General features: G+C 42.1%; 1 protein-coding gene and 1 long non-coding RNA gene across 2 annotated transcripts in view; one reads left to right on the forward strand and one right to left on the reverse strand.

The window, feature by feature from the left end:
* Positions 1-4,037: 4,037 nt before the first annotated feature.
* Positions 4,038-15,789, forward strand: part of LOC147573082 (uncharacterized) — a 38,154-nt gene continuing 26,402 nt past the window's right edge. Inside the window, exons 1-2 of the long non-coding RNA XR_015245702.1 lie at positions 4,038-4,970; positions 5,921-5,967. This is a non-coding gene — a long non-coding RNA (uncharacterized LOC147573082). The remainder of the gene's footprint in view (positions 4,971-5,920; positions 5,968-15,789) is intronic.
* Positions 11,376-15,789, reverse strand: part of VPS35L (VPS35 endosomal protein sorting factor like) — a 118,424-nt gene continuing 114,010 nt past the window's right edge. The window contains exons 30-31 of the mRNA XM_086692934.1: positions 12,187-12,333; positions 11,376-11,685 (exon numbers count right to left, since the gene is read on the reverse strand). Of these exons, the coding sequence (XP_086549060.1) occupies positions 11,587-11,685; positions 12,187-12,333 (246 nt within the window). The 3' untranslated portion in view covers positions 11,376-11,586. The remainder of the gene's footprint in view (positions 11,686-12,186; positions 12,334-15,789) is intronic.

Consider the following 15,789-nt stretch of genomic DNA (forward strand, 5'->3'; position numbering starts at 1 on the left):
GGATCTCATTTTTTTTTTTTTATGGCTGAGTAACATTGCTCTGTGGGTGTGTGTTTATGCACCAAATCATCTTTATCAGTGGACACGTAGAATGCATCCATATCTTCTGTTGTAAATAATGGTGGGGTAAACATAGGGGTGCATGTGTCTTTTTGAATCTGTGTTTTTGGTTTTTAGGGGGTAAACTCCCAGAAGTGGATCTTGTGGTATTTCTGTTTTTAACGTTTTGAGAAACCTCCACACTCTTCCATAGTGGCTGCACCAATTTATATTCCCACCAACAGTGCATGGAGGTTCCCTTTTCTCTACGTCATTGCCAACACTTGTTACTTCTTGTCTTTTTGATTTTAGTCAGTCTGACAAGATGTGAAGAGACGTCTCATTGTGATTTTGATTTTCATTTCCCCAGTGATTTGTGATATTGAACGTCTTTTCATGTATCTGTTGGCCATCTGTATGTCTTTTTTTATTTAAAAAAATTTTTTTTAACATTTATTTATGAGAGGCAGAGAGAAACAGAGCACAAGTGGGGGAGGGGCAGAGAGAGGAGGAGACACAGAATCCGAAGCAGGCTCCAGACTCTGAGCTGTCAGCACAGATCCCAACGTGGGGCTAGAACCCACAAACCATGAGATCATGACCTGAGCCGAAGTCGGATGCTTAACGCACTGAGCCACCCAGGTGCCCCAATCCATCTGTATGTCTTTTTTGGGAAACCGTTCTTTTCAGGTTCTCTGCATTAAAAATCCCAGTTTTAATTGGATTATTTGAGGGTTTTTTGTGTTAAAAAGTTGTATGAGTTTTTTGATATATTTTGGATATTACCCCCTTATTAAATAAATTATTTACAAATATCTTCTCCCATTCAGTAGGTTACCTTTTTGTTTTGTTGATAATTTCCTTTGCTTATTTATTTATTTATTTTTTGAGGGAGGGTGAGAGCATGAGCAGAGTAGGGGCAGAAAGAGGGAGACAGAGGATCCAAAGCAGGCTCCATGCTGTGAGCGCAAAGCCTGATGTGGGGCTTGAACTCATGACCATGAGATCATAACCTAAGCCAAAATCAAGAGTCAGCCACTTAACGGACAGAGCCACCCAGGCGCTCCATTAATTTCCTTTGCTTTTTAGTTTGTTTTAGTCCTAGTTACTTATTTTTGCTTATGTTGCCCTTGCCTGAGGAGATAGTTCCAGAAAAATATTGCTAAGACCATTGTCCAACAAACAGTTTGCTGCTGTTTTCCTTCAGGAGTTCTATGGTTTCAGGTCTTACATTTAAGTGTAATCCATTTTAAGTTTATTTTTGTATGTGGTGTAAGAAAATGGTACAGACTCTTCTGATGTAGCTGTCTAATTTTCTCAACACCATTCAAGTTTTTTAAGTAATCTCTACATCCAGTGTGGGGCTCAAACTCAACGACCCTGAGGTCAAGAGTTACTTGCTCCTTCAACTGAGTCAGCCAGGCAACCCCAACACATATACATATTAAAGAGACTGTCTTCCCCCATTGTTAGATCCTTGGATCCTTTGTCCTAGATTAATTGACCATAGAGGTGTGGGTTTATTTCTGGACTCTCTGTTCTGTTGATCTGTGTGTCTAAAGTTTTTGTGACAGTACTGTTCTGTTTTGATTACCGTTGCTTTGTAGTATAGTTTGAAATCCGGGATTGTGCTACTTCCAGCTTTGTTTTTCTATCCCAAGTTTGCTAGGGCTATTTGGGGTCTTTTGTGGGTCCACACAAATTTTAGGGTAATTTCTTCTAGTTCTGTGGAAAAGCTGTTGGTATTTTGATAGGATTGCATTGAACCTGTAGATTGCTTGGGGCAGTATGGACAGTTTAATAGTATTCTTCCAAACTATGAGTGTGGTATGTCTTTTCCATTTATTTACATCCTTTTCAGTTTCTTTTATCAGTGTCTTATAAATCAGTAGAGTTTTCACCTTCTTGGTTAAATGTATTCCTGGGTTATTTATTTTTTTGTTTATAAGTTCCCATATAGTGTTATGCTGGATAACATAGTGTTATATTAGTTCAGGTGTACGCTGTACTGATTCAGTAATTCTCTACTCAGTGCTCACCTGTACTCTTAATCCCCTTCACCTGTTTCTACCCATCCCCCTCCCTCCTCTCTGATAACTATCAGTTCTCTATAGTTAAGAGTCTGTTTCTTAGTCTTTTTTTTTTCTTTGTTCATTTGTTTCTTAAATTCCACATCTGAGTGAAAGCCTATGGTATTTTTCTCTGACTTTACTTCACTTGGCATTATACTCTCTAGATCCATCCATGTTGTTGCAAATGGCAACATTTTCTTCCTTTTTGTGGCTTAATAATATTCCAGTGTGTGTGTGTATGTGTGTGTCACATCTTTATCCCTTCATCTTTTGATGGACACTTGGGCTGCTTACATTCAAAGTAATTATTGATAGGTATGTCCTTATTGCCATTTTGTTACTTGTTTTATGGTTGTTTTGTAGTTCTCTGTTCCTTTCTTCTTTTGCTCTGTTTTCACTCTTTGCTGGCTTTCTTTAGTGATGTACTTGGATTCCTTTATTTTTGCCGGTCTGTTACTGGTTTTGATTTGTGGTTACCATTAGGTTTGTATATAACATCTTTTTTTTTTTTTTAATTTTTAAAGTTTGTTTATTTTGAGAGAGAGACAGCGCAAGTTGGGGAGGGGCAGAGTGAGAGAATCCCAAGCAGGCTCTGCACTGTCAGCACAGAGCCCAGGGTGGGGCTGGAACCTACGAACCATGAGATCTTCACCTGAGCTGAAACCAAGAGTCAGCTGCTTAACCAGCTGAGCCACCCAGGTGGCCCCTTGTATATAACATCTTATGTTTACATCAGTCTATATTAAGTTGATGATCACTTAAGTTTGAATCCATTCTTTACTCTTCTCCCCTCCCACATTTAAAGTATATGGTGTCATATTTTACATCCTTTTATTTTGTGAATCGCTTGACTGATTTTTATAGATACACTTAATTTTACTACTTTTATCCTTGCTGCTTTTCTTATTCCTATTTATTTTCTTTCTACTCAGAGAGTCCCCTTTAACATTTCTTGTATGACTGGTTTAGTGATCATGAATTCCTTTGTTTGGGAAACTCTTTCTCTCTCCTTCTATTCTGAATACTAGCCTTGTTGGAAGGAGTATTTTGGGCTGCAGGTTTTTTCCTTTCAGCACTTTGAACAATATCATGCCACTCCGTCTGGCCTGCAGAATTTCTGCTGAAAAATCACCTCAAGGGGTTTCCCTTGTATGTAACTGTTTGCTTGTCTGTTTTGTCTTGTAGCTTTTAAAATGCTGTCTTTATTACTACTTTTGGCATTTTAATTAATATGTGTCTTGGTGTGGACCTCCTTAGATTGATTTTGTTGGGGGCTCTGTGTGCCTCCTGGATCTGGATATTTGTTTCTGTCCCCAGATTTGGGAGGTTTATTTCTTCAGATAAATTTTCTGCACCTTTTTCTGTTTCTTCTCCTTCTGGAATTCCTGTAATGTGGATGTTATTATTCTGATGGTATTGCTGAGTTCCCCTAAGTCTATCTTCATTTTTGGTTGTTTTTTTCCTCTCTCTGTTCAGCTTGATTGTTTTCTATTATTCTGTCCTACAGGTCATTGATCCATTCTTCTTCCTCTAGTCCACTGTTTATTCCATCTAGTATATTATGAATTTCACATACAGAGTTCTTTATCTCAGATTGGTTCTTTTTATGTTTTCTATCTCTTTGTTAAGGGTCTCACTAAGGTCCTCCACTCTTTTCTCCAATCCTGTGAGTATCTTTATGACCATTACTTTAAATTCTTCATCAGGAGGGGCGCCTGGGTGGCGCAGTCGGTTAAGCGTCCGACTTCAGCCAGGTCACGATCTCGCGGTCCGTGAGTTCGAGCCCCGCGTCGGGCTCTGGGCTGATGGCTCAGAGCCTGGAGCCTGTTTCCGATTCTGTGTCTCCCTCTCTCTCTGACCCTCCCCCGTTCATGCTCTGTCTCCCTCTGTCCCAAAAATAAATAAACGTTGGAAAAAAAAAAATTCTTCATCAGGAATATATACTATTTTGTTCCATTTAGTTTAGCTCTCTTGTTACGATTTTGTCCTGTTCATTTGTGGTATATTCCTGTATCTCATTTTGTCTCTCTGTGCCTGTTTCTTGGTATTAGGAGAGTCAGCTACCTCTCCTGCTCTTGAAAGTTATGGTCTTATGAAGAAGAGGTCCTGTGGTCCCTGCAGTGCAGTTTCCCGTTTACCAGAACTGTGTGCTTTAGGGGATGTCTGCTGTGTATGTTCTGAGTGCCCTTTTATAGTGGGTGGCTTCAGTCTGGTCATCTGCAATGATGCCTGTTGTGGGCAGGGTTTGGTCCCTGAGTTGTCAGTGGGCCAGTCTGGGGCCGCATCTGGCTTGAGTTGAGTCAGACCAGGTGTTTGCCAGAGATGCAGTAGCACCGAACTACTGGGCAGTTTCCTTGTGTTGTCCCAAGAAGCTTCTGTTGGTGGTTAGGGCCTGCAGTCCAACCAAATATCTGTTCCCAGCCCATTGCTGGGACCATAGAGTGGTGTGTATGGTTATCTTCTCCTTTCCCTGGGGCAGGAGTAATGCTGTTCCCTGTCTGGGCTGCATGCACATTGTCAGGCTTGTAACCCTCACTGCTTTGGATGGGCTCTGGCCAAGGGTGCCCTGGAGGGAGCAAGTCCACAGGAGGATGTGGGGGTGCACTTGGGAGGGGACCTGTGGCCACCCAAAATCCCTGCCGAGGCCTCTGGGTTGGAGGGGGCAGATCCACAGAAGTGTGGGGATGGGGTGCATGTTGTTATCAAGCCAGCTGGAGAGTGTTGGACTCTGCTGGTTCCTGAAGCTGTCCCTGTATCTAGGCTGGGGGGTGGAGGAGGGAAATAGCATTCACCAGTTCCTTTGTTCTTGAAGGACTCTCCCAAGAATCCCTGCCCTGCGCCTTCAGAACATGCTCTGAGGTTAGTAAACGAGTCTCCCTCCCGTACACCCAGGTATTTTTCAGACTGCTGCTTCTATGTTGTATCTCCACAGGGCTGTTTGTTGTGCTATTTAGTGGCAAGGAGTCAGTTGACTATTGTCCTCTCCCAGAGCTGAGCCCTCTGATATTTAAAGTTCAGACTGATTCTAAGAACTAGTGAAATTAGGCTATTTTGATTTTCAAAGCTAAATGTTATGGGATTCATCTTCCCTGTATGGGCTCCTGTGCCTGGGGTGCCTGGTGTGAGGGTCTGTTTCTTGTCCCTCTCCATATCTGGGGCATCCCTCCCTCGCATGAATGGTCTTGTGGTCCATTTAGCTTCCAACCAGGTCTCTACCTTTCCTGTCCTCTTCGGTGTGGACTCTAATCTACATTTAGCTGTGGAGAGTCTCTTCTACCCTGTTCTATTTTTAAAGCATTTATAAACAGTGTTTTTAATTTATCTTCTTGCTAGGTCATTATTAGTTTATAGAAAGGCAGCAGATTTCTGTATATTGATTTTGTATCCTTCAGCTTTTACTGAATTCATTTATTAGAATGGTATTTTTGGTCTTTAGAATTTTCTATATAGAATAGTATGTCGTCTACAAATAGTGACGGTTCTATTTCTTGCTTACCAATTTGGATGTCTTTTATTTATTATATGATCATTATGGCTCAGATTTCTGTACTGTGTTGAGTAAACACGGTGAGAGCAGATGTCCTTGTTCTGTTCCTGATCTTAGAGGAAAAGCCTTCAGCTTTTCATTATTGGGTATGAGGTTAGCTGTGGGTTTGGGCTTTTATTATGTTGAAGCATATATACCCACTTTGTTGAGAGTTGTTACCATGAACAGGTGTTGTTTTGTCATATGTTTTTTCCTGTATTTATTGAGACCATGATTTTGAATCCTTCATTTTGTTAATGTGTATCATCACATTGATTTGCAGATACTGAACTATCCTTGTATCCCTGGAATAAATCCTTTTTGATCTTGGTGAGTAATCCTTTTAGTGTTTTGTTCAATTTGGTTTGCTAATATTTTGTTGAGGATTTTTGCATTGGTGTTAATTAGGGATAATTTTGGCCTATAATTATCTTTTTTTTTTTTTTTTTCCTGTAGTGTCTTCATCTGGTTTTGGTATCAGTAATGCTGGCCTCATAAAAAGAATTTGGCAGTTCCTCTTTAATTTTTTACAGTAATTGAAAAGGATAGGTGTTAACTTTTTATATGTTTGGCTTCACCTGTGAGGCCATTAGATCCTGGACTTTTGTTTGTTGGGAGGTTTGGTTTGGTTTTTGTTTTTTTGAGAGAGTGAGAGAGCACAAGTGAGGGAGGGGCAGAGAGGGGGAGAGAGAGAATCCCAGACAGGCTTCTGTGCTGTCAATACGCTTATCCAGCTGAGCCACCCAGGAGCTTTTTGATTACTAAGTTTTATAACTAGTAATTATTTTGTTCAGATTGTCTATTCTTGATTTAGTTTTAGAAGACTGTACATTCCTAATAATTTGTCCATTTCTTCTAGCTTGTCCAGTTGGCATATAATTTTTTGTAGTAGTCTCATATATAATAATCCTTTGTATTTCTGTGGTGTCAATTGTAACTTCTCTTTCATGTCTGATTTTATGTTTGAGTCCTCTTTTTCTCTTGATGGGACTATAAAGGCTTATGAATTTTTTCAAGAACCAGCACTTAATTTCATTTTTTTTTTTTTTTTTTTTGTGGTCTCTATTTCATTTGTTTCCACTCTGATCTTCATTATTTCATTCCTTCTAGTTAACTTTGGGATTGTTCTTTTTCTGGTTCCTTTAGGTCTAAGGTTAGATTGTGTTAGATTTTTCTTGTTTCTTGAGGTAGACCCTCGATCACTATAAATTTCCCTGTTAGAACTCCTTTTTGTGTGTCTCAAAGATTTTGGAACATTGTATTGTCATTTTTATTTGTCTCAAGGTATTTTTCAATTTCCTCTTTGGTGTCTTCATTGACCCATTTGTTGTTTAGTACCATGTTGTTTGGCGTCTGTGTATTTGTGGTTTTCTAATTTTTTTTTATTGCTACCTGTTGTGATCTGAAGGGAGTGTTGTGGCCTGAAGTGAGTCTCTTGGCATCATACGGAGGGATCTTTTTTTTTTATTAAATCATTATTTCAGTTACCCTATGTCTTTTGATTGGAGCATTTAGTCCATTGACATTTTTTTATTTTTTAGGGAGAGAGAGAGAGAGAGCTAGAGAGAGTGAGAATCTTAGGCTCCACGCTCAATGCAGAGCCTGACATAGGGCTCAATCCCACAACCCTGGGATCATGACTAAACTGAAATCAAGAGTCAGACACTCAGCCAACTGAGCCACCCAGGCACCCCTAGTCCACTTACATTTAAAGTAATTACAGTGGGGTGCCTGGGTGGCTCAGTGAGTTGAGCTACTAGCAGACTTCGACTCAGGTCATGATCTCACGGTTCATGGGTTTGAGCCCCACGTCAGGCTCTGCCAACAGCTCAGAGCCTGGAGCCTGCTTCAGATTTTGTGTCTTCCTCTCTCTGCCCCTCCCCAACTCACTCTCAAAAAGAAACATTAAAAAAAAAATTTAATTACTGGTAAGTACCTACATTTGCCCTTGAACAAGTTCCTGTTCTGACATGCAGTTGCTGACCCCCATGCAGTTGAAAATCCACATACAACTGCCCCCAAATTTAATAGCTGACTGTTGACCAGAAGCCTTGCTAGGGAACATAAACAGTTGATTAACACATATTTTGTATATGTATTACATACTGTATTCTTTAAGTTCGGGAAAAGAAAATATTAAGATCATAAGGAACAGAAAATATTTACGGTATTGTTTTTATTGAAAACCATGAACAGTTCAAACCCATGTTGTTTAAGGTCAGATGTACTTACTGCCTTTTTAATTGTTTTTTGGTTGTTCCTTTTCTGTTCTCTTGCTCTTTTGTGTTTGATAATTTTTAGTATTATGCTTGGATTCCTTTGTATTTTTTGTGTCTGTTACAGATTTATGGTGAGTATCATGAGGTTCTTACATAACAATGTATTATAGTACTCTATTTTAAGTTGATGGTCACTTAAGTTTGAACACATTCTAAAACATTACATTTTTACTGCCCTCCCCTTCCACATTTGATATATTTGGTTTCATATTTTACATCTTTTTATTTTGTGTATCCCTTAACTAATTATAGATATAATAGATTTTACTACTTTTGTCTTTTAACCCTATAAGTGATTGATTTACTATCTTTACTGTGTGTTTACTTTGACCAGGGAAATATTTTCTTTACTAATTTTCTTCTAGTTATGTCCTTTTATTTTAAAAAAAATTTTTTTTTAACGTTTGTTATTGAGAGGGAAACAGAGTAATAAGCAGGGGAGGGGCAGAGAGGAAGACGCAGAATCCGAAGGAGGCTCCAGGCTCCGAGCTGTCAGCACAGAGCCTGACTTGGGGCTTGAACTCACAGACTGAGAGATCATGACCTGAGCCGAAGTCAGTTGCCTAACAGACAGAGAGCCACTCAGGCGCCCCTAGTTATGTCCTTTTAAACAAGTCCCTTTAACATAATCTTTTAAGGCTGATTTAGTGGTGATCGGCTCTAAGTTTTGTTTAGGAAACTCTTTACGTCTCTTTTATTCTGAATGATAGTCTTGATAGGTATTCTCAGCTGTAGGTTTTTTACTTTCAGTACTGTAAATAGATCATGCCATTCTTTTCTAGCCCACAGTTTCTGCTGAAAACTCAGTTGATAGCATTGTGCAGGTTTCCTTTGTATGTTATTAGTTGCTTTTCTCTTGCAGCTTTTAAGGTTTTTTTTGTTTTGTTTTTTTAATATTTCTTCATTTTTGAGATAGGGAGGGCAAGTGGGGGAGGGGCAGAGAGAGTAAATAATCCCAGTCTCCACACTGTCAGCATGGAGCCTGACATGGGGCTCGAATCAAGAGTTGGATGCCTAATTAACTCTATGCCCTGGTTTTCTTTAATTTTTGACATTGTAATTACAGTTGACCCTTGAACAATGCAAGGGTTAAGGGCACCAATTCCCTGTGCAGTTGAAAATCTGCATGTAACTTTTGAGTCCCCCAAAACTGAATAGCCTACTGTTGATGCCTTATATCTTATATAGCCTTATATATGCCTTATATAGCTACTGTCAGATGCCTTACTGACAAGGAGCTGATGAACACATTTTCTATGTTACATATATTACACACTGTATTCTTACAGTAAAGCTAGAGAAAAAATTAATAAAATCAGAAAATATAGTACTGTATTATAAAGAATAAAAATACACATATAAGTAGATTTGTGTTGTACAGGAGCCATCTGTATGTGTCTTAGTGTGGATCTCTTTGGATTCATCTTGTTTAGGCCTCTCTCTGCTTCCTGGTCCTGGATGTCTTTTTCCTTCCCTAGTTTGTCAGTTATCACCTATTCTTCAGATAAGTTTTCTGTCCCTTTTTCTCTTCTCTCCTGTCCTAGGATGCTTGTAATGCAAATATTGTATGCTTGATGTTGTCCCAGAGGTCCTTTAATCTGTCATTTAAAGAAGATTTTTTGGGGGGGCACCTGGGTGGCTCAGTTGGTTAAGCATCTGACTCTTCGGCTCAGGTCAGGATCTCACAGTTTGTGAGTTTGAGCCCCACATGGGGCTCTGTGCTGACAGTGTGGAGCCTGCTTAGGATTCTCTGTCTCCCTCTCCTTCTGCCCCTCTGCTGCTCATACTCTCTCAAATTGAAAATTTTTTTTTTTTTTTTTTTGCTGTTCAGCTTGATTTCTAATACCCTGTGCTCCAGATTCATTTTTCTGTATCTTCTAATTCTGTATTTCTAATTCTAATTTCATTTGTTATTGTATTCTTCAGGTCTGATTTTTTTTTTTTTTTTATCTTCTCTTTGTTGAAGTACTCCCTGAACTCAAGTCCAGTAGGGGGACCTGGGTGGCTCAGTCAGTTCAGCATCCAGCTTTGGCTCAGGTCATGATCTCATGGTTTGTGGGTTCGAGCCCCATATCGGGCTCTGTGCTTACAGCTCACAGCCTGGAGCCTGCTTCAGATTTCTGTGTCTCCGTCTCTGCCCTTCCCCTGCTCACATTCTATCTCTCAAAAATAAATAAATGTAAAAATGAATTCAAGTCCAGTGAACATCTTTATGACTGTTACTCTGAACCCTTTTATTAGGTAGATGGCTTATCTCTGGTTCTTTTGTTTGGAACATACTCCTCTCATTTTGTCTGACTCTGTATGAGGTCAGCTGCGGCAGTTCTGGAAGGTAGCGGCCTTATGTAGGAGGCGTCCTATGGGGGCAGCAGTGCTGTCTCCCCTGGTCACCAGAATCAGGTGCCCTAGCTGTGTCCCCTGTGTGTGCTGGGGAGTGGGGCTAGCCTCTGGTGAGACTGGCTGTGAGGTTTGGCCACAGCTGCAGTGAATACTGTGGTGGGCATGGCTCCACCCTGTGCCATGGTACAGGGGTTGTGCCCGTTGGGAAGGTGTGTCCAAAGGGTAATGTCTAGGCCATGCTGGTGGTGCCAGCAAAGTAGATGAAAAGTGTCACATCTGGCACCCACCAGCCTCGGTCCAAGTAGGCTAAAAGATGGGAGTCTTCCATTCCCAGAAAAAATTCTTACAGATTGTTGCCCCTCCAGCACATGCGCTAAACTGAGTAAATAACCTAGGCACTTTTCAATCTGCTGCCTCTTGAGTGGGCTCTTTTGAGAGTAGAGCCTCAGTTTCCTATAACCTGCTGGAGTGAAGCTCCACAGATTTTCACAGCTAGACATCATGGGAGCACATCTTCCTGGTGCATACGCCAAGGTAGGGGGTACTCAGGGAGGGGACTGACCCTCCACGCTTATGGGTGATATCCCTCCCTCTTCCGGGTCACTGCACCAGGGATTTGCCTCCTGGCCGCATCTCTGCCTCCTGTCCTTCTCAGTGCAGTTTTTTCTTTGTACCTTTGGCTGTGTAAGAGCTGTGCGGCTAGTCTTTGGGTCGTTCTCAGAGGGAGTTGCACTTCGTATAGCTGCACCATTGGTGTGTTTTTTGCGAGCAGCTGAGCTCAGAACCTCCTTACTCTGCCATCTTCCTGGGAGTCCCAGTGGATGCACTGAGGGTCCCCGTGCACACCATGTGCTTCCTCCTCACCTGTGCGGTCCCGCTGTGCGCCTGTGCCACCACACCTGCATCTGTGGTGTTGGCTACAGCTAGGTGTATACCTATATATCCTGAGTCCAGTTGAGCTGCTTGTGATAAAGGTTGAGCCATCTACCTTTCATAAATTATGACAGGGTAGGCAACATTCAATTCCAGACTTGAGGGAAAGTGGCTCTTTAAAAGTAGACTCCTTTTCAAGGTTTCTTCTATTTGAAAAAAAACAAAAAAAACCCAGACACACTGAGAGATGTTACTTGGATTCTTCTGTTTCTCCATAAATGCCAATCTGAAGGCCACTTCTGCAAAGAAACCTACTCTGAACAAGATTGGATTTTGCTCTGACACTTCCCACTTCTTCAATGTCACAATCATCTGGGTAGAGGCCAAAGCTTAAACCAATTTGCGTAAAAATAAAAGCAAAGCAGGTCTTTCTGAACTTGGCTTCACAGTCCCAGAGTTAGGTCCTTGTTTGCAGAGGGAGCCTGAGGGCCAGCTCACTCAGGTGACCCATATCTGGGTGTTTGCTTCGTTTCTTGATGTATTCCAGAGTTTTCACCTAGGAGGAAAAAGAAAGATCAGTATTCCTTTGGTTCAGCTAGGCACCAACAAATCAACCGTATTGTGAGCTGATGCTGTCTTACAGCTAAAGTCTTTTGAAGCATAAAGGAGGGAAAGAAACCAAAAAAGTGTTAAAGTAAAACTTCTTAGTTTACAATTTGCTTATAAAATCAGATTTTGGTATGACCAGGAATAGCTGCTATTTCTATATATGTCTTTTTGTTTTCATTTTGAGAGGGCACGAACAGGGGAGAGGTGGGGGGACAGAGGATCCGAAGGGGCTCTGCACTGAGAGCAGAGAGCGTGACGCGAGGCTCAAAGTCACAAACCATGAGATTATGACCTGAGCTGAAACTGAACGCTTAACTGAGCCACCAGGCACCCTGTTATTCAGAGGGAATAAAAGGAAGATGAGCACTGATGTGATATTGAGGCCAGCTGTGCTTTGGCCAGTGGGTTTGTGTCGCTCACCAGGACCCCCATGCTCCCAGAGCCTCACCATGGTCCTGGTGTCTGCACAGCCGTGCCTCTGTGCCAGGTGCCACAGGTTGACAGAGAGTTGGTTGAGTCTGTTGTTGCGCAGGTCCCCGTGGGCCAAGATGCTATTAAAGAAGGAAAGGCCCAACGAGCTCTGGCGCTTCAGGGCCTGAAATAGAAGAGAGAGATCAGGATCGGGCAGTGGGGCACAGGTGGGGCCCCCGCGTGGACATCAGCTCTACCTTGGATCTTCTGGAGGGGCTGCTTAATCTCTGAGTCCTGCCTTCATCTGTAGGACAGGAAGGTAATGCCAGCTCACAGGGTGAGGACCGAATGAGATGATGCATATAAAGCCCTTTGCCCTGTGCCTCCATGGGCATTTATTACTCAAGTACAGATGAAAACGAAAAGTCTAAAATAAGTCTTTCAGTTGGGTCCTCAAGCCACCCAAAGTGCAGTCACTACCCAGTAACCAAAGGGCAGAAATAAAGGCCAAATGACAACAGCTCCCCAAGAGCAACAGCTAGGCCCAGCTTTTATAAGAACCATTCTATACTTTGATTCCAAATCTAGCCTCTCTTAATCTGATTACAAGTACCTAAATAAGAAAAAGTCTAACCCAAATGTTAAAGGAGACCAGACCTGAATCCCAGCTTTGCATGGTACAAGACAAAAAGAAAGTCAATCTCCAAAATGCAACAACAGTCCTAGGAGAAAAGATACAAGTTCTGAAAGGTAAACAGAGGCATGTGGAAAGCCAAATAAATAGGCGGGTGCTGACAGGAGCCAAGTTCACTCATGTATCCATGTGGACCCTGGACGGTTGATGACCTGGGCCCTTGCTGAATGCCCTTGGCTCACACTGCAGAACATCACTGGGCCCAGAGCCTCATTTATCTGCTTTGCTCCCTGGCGGCTAATGGGAATGGAGCCCTTACAGGGGACCAGGTATTCTGCTCTGTGCTTTACAGAGCTCATCAGAGTTACCTACACAGCAGATCTTTGTGGGAGGCATACTTCTAACCAGTTGCATGAAGCACATGTTTAGCACTGTCTCTCAGGAATCCCAACCCCTAGTTATTTAAGCATCATGCTAGGTGCTGGGGTGAAGGGACTTAGCAGGTGTAAAGTTATGGACTGACTTTACAGAGTCCTAGATTACCTGGATGGGCCCAATTGAATCACTTGAGCCCTAAACAGAGAAATTTCTGAGAGACAAGTCGGCAGAAGGAGGGAGACTGGAGATCAGAAGCATTTGACCACCATTAATGGGTCTCAAGAGGGAAGAAGAGGGGCCAAAAGCCAAAAAAACAGCTTCTAGAAGCTAAGAACCTCTAGCCAAGAGCCAGCAAAGAAACAGGACTTCAGTCCTACAACTGCATGGAACTCAAGTCTGCCAACACCCTAAAATAAGCTGGTCAGTCAACATCTTGATTTTGACCTTGTAAAATCCAGCCAGCGCCAACTCAAACTATGAAATAATGAGTGTTTTAAGCTGTTGAGTTTGTGCCAATTTTCTGAAGGCTGCAATAGGAACCCAGTCCACTCCCATTGTTGTAGAGGCCTCCAAGTTCAGAAAGCTTTGGGGAATTTGCTCACAGATGACAGCGCAGAGGTCCAGTTGTCCCACTCCAGCTGATAAGATATTCCCATAGACTCAGTGCTGGCATCACATTAGGAATCCAGACTCTGAAGAGGCTAAGAGTTGCCTCTGTCAACTACTCTAGGTGGACAAAACCAGCCTACTAATCATGCATCTGTCCATCATTTCACAAATATTCATGGGGCCTGGACTCTGCTAACTGCTGAACCAACTTAACCCCTCCTGCCATCCTCTCCCAAGTGAGAATTTAAAATATCTTGGTGGAGGAAAAAAATAATGACCAAGGAGCAGCACAGCTGGGTGACGGTGGCTGAATGGCAAGGAAGAGACACCCCCACCCCCCGTTGAGACTGCTTTGGCAACAGCCTGGACCAGGTGACAGTCCTAGAAGCTGAGCTGACTCAACATCACAGTCAAAGAGTGGGGTCATCCTGTGCAGGGCCCAAGCCTGCAGGCACAGGGAACTCCTGACTGCCTGCTTTGGGGTCTTTAATGAGACAATACAGTTCTACCCCAACCGGGAACCTGGGCAGAGATGACCATTCATTGAGTTCCAGCCCAACCTTCTTGCCTTTTAAAACTGGCCCTGGTCTGATGCTGGGACTACAAGAGTGCACCCTTTCTGCTTACAAGAGGAAGCTAAAAGAAAATTCTATTTCAAATACAACTAAAACAGTCACCCCTGAGAGAGGCCCTTGAACCACATTTCATTGAAGTGGGAGAGGTTTTTTTTTAAAGTCAAACAAGAGAGACCATATCAAACAAGTGGCTATTTTTCCATTCTGGATCTTCCCAGTAAACATTTTACCCTAAAAAGCTCAGTCGACATGTGGTTTAAGTGCATAGCCCCTTAAAAGTGAAATTATTAGAGACAGATCTGAGGGATGAGAAGTCATACCAGCCAACAAGCAAAGACCCAGAAAACCACAAACACATTATGAGAGGACCAAATCAGGCCTTGAGCCCCCCCCCCCCCTCTTCTCCACGGTTTTAAATAGAAAAGAGCTTTTCATTCTTTGCCTATGAGAAATGTCATTTCCAGGAAGCTCCATGGGTCTGGCATGATTCCCAGCTTCACCACACCCAAATAAACAACTTCATACTCAGGAGTAAAATGGCCAACTCCATGTGGATTAAGGGGACAATTTTGGAAGTAGGTCTGCTACCAGCAACGAGAGATGGGATACTCAGGACTGGCATCAATCAGCATTGGGGTTTTTCAACAGCATGAAGCTTCACTCTCCACTAGGTAGAAGAATCTGACCCCTTTTTCCCAGAGACCAGACTCGAGAAGATCCCATCTCCAGGGATCCTGCCATGACACGGTTGTCTGTGCTGAATTTTACACTGCACTGTTAAAAGGATGATCTGTTCCATTTTAGCTCGATCCACCCATATTTTTCTAATAAATGTGCATATATAGAAGGACATTTTCATTTAATGTCCCTGGTATTTATGGGGAGTTAAAACGTTCTGTTGAAAAATTCCAACTTTGCTGTTTTCTCAGAACCCTGATTCAGAGTCATTATCACCATCAATGCTCCCTCCTTCAAGAGAAAAAGAGACATAAACGTTAAATTACAGCACTGTCCCCTCCCACTCCCTTAGCTGCAAGTATACATTCTAAGACACCCTAGTAAATGTCTGGAACCACAGACAGTACCGAGCTTTATATATACTGCTTTTTCCTATACATACATACCTATGGCAGTTTATAAATTAGGCACAGTAAGAAATTAACAAAATAGAATTCTATAATAAAAAAAGTTATGTTAATGTGGTCTTCAAAATATTGTACTGTACTCGCTCTTCTTAGGATGTAAGGTGATAAAATGCCTACATGAGATGAGGTGAATGATGTAGTGTTAGGCTACTACCAGCCTTCTAATGAGATGTCAGGAGGAGGATAATTTGCTTGTGGATCGTAGTTGAAACCAGGTACCTGCAACTGCATGATGGGGCAGGGAGGTGGGAGGATGATGACCGGACATAACTACATATTTATATATATATAGTTCTCAG

This window comes from Puma concolor, chromosome E3 (genome assembly GCF_028749965.1).
Source record: "Puma concolor isolate L17-30 chromosome E3, mPumCon1.1.hap2, whole genome shotgun sequence".
Taxonomy (NCBI): Eukaryota; Metazoa; Chordata; class Mammalia; order Carnivora; family Felidae; genus Puma; species Puma concolor.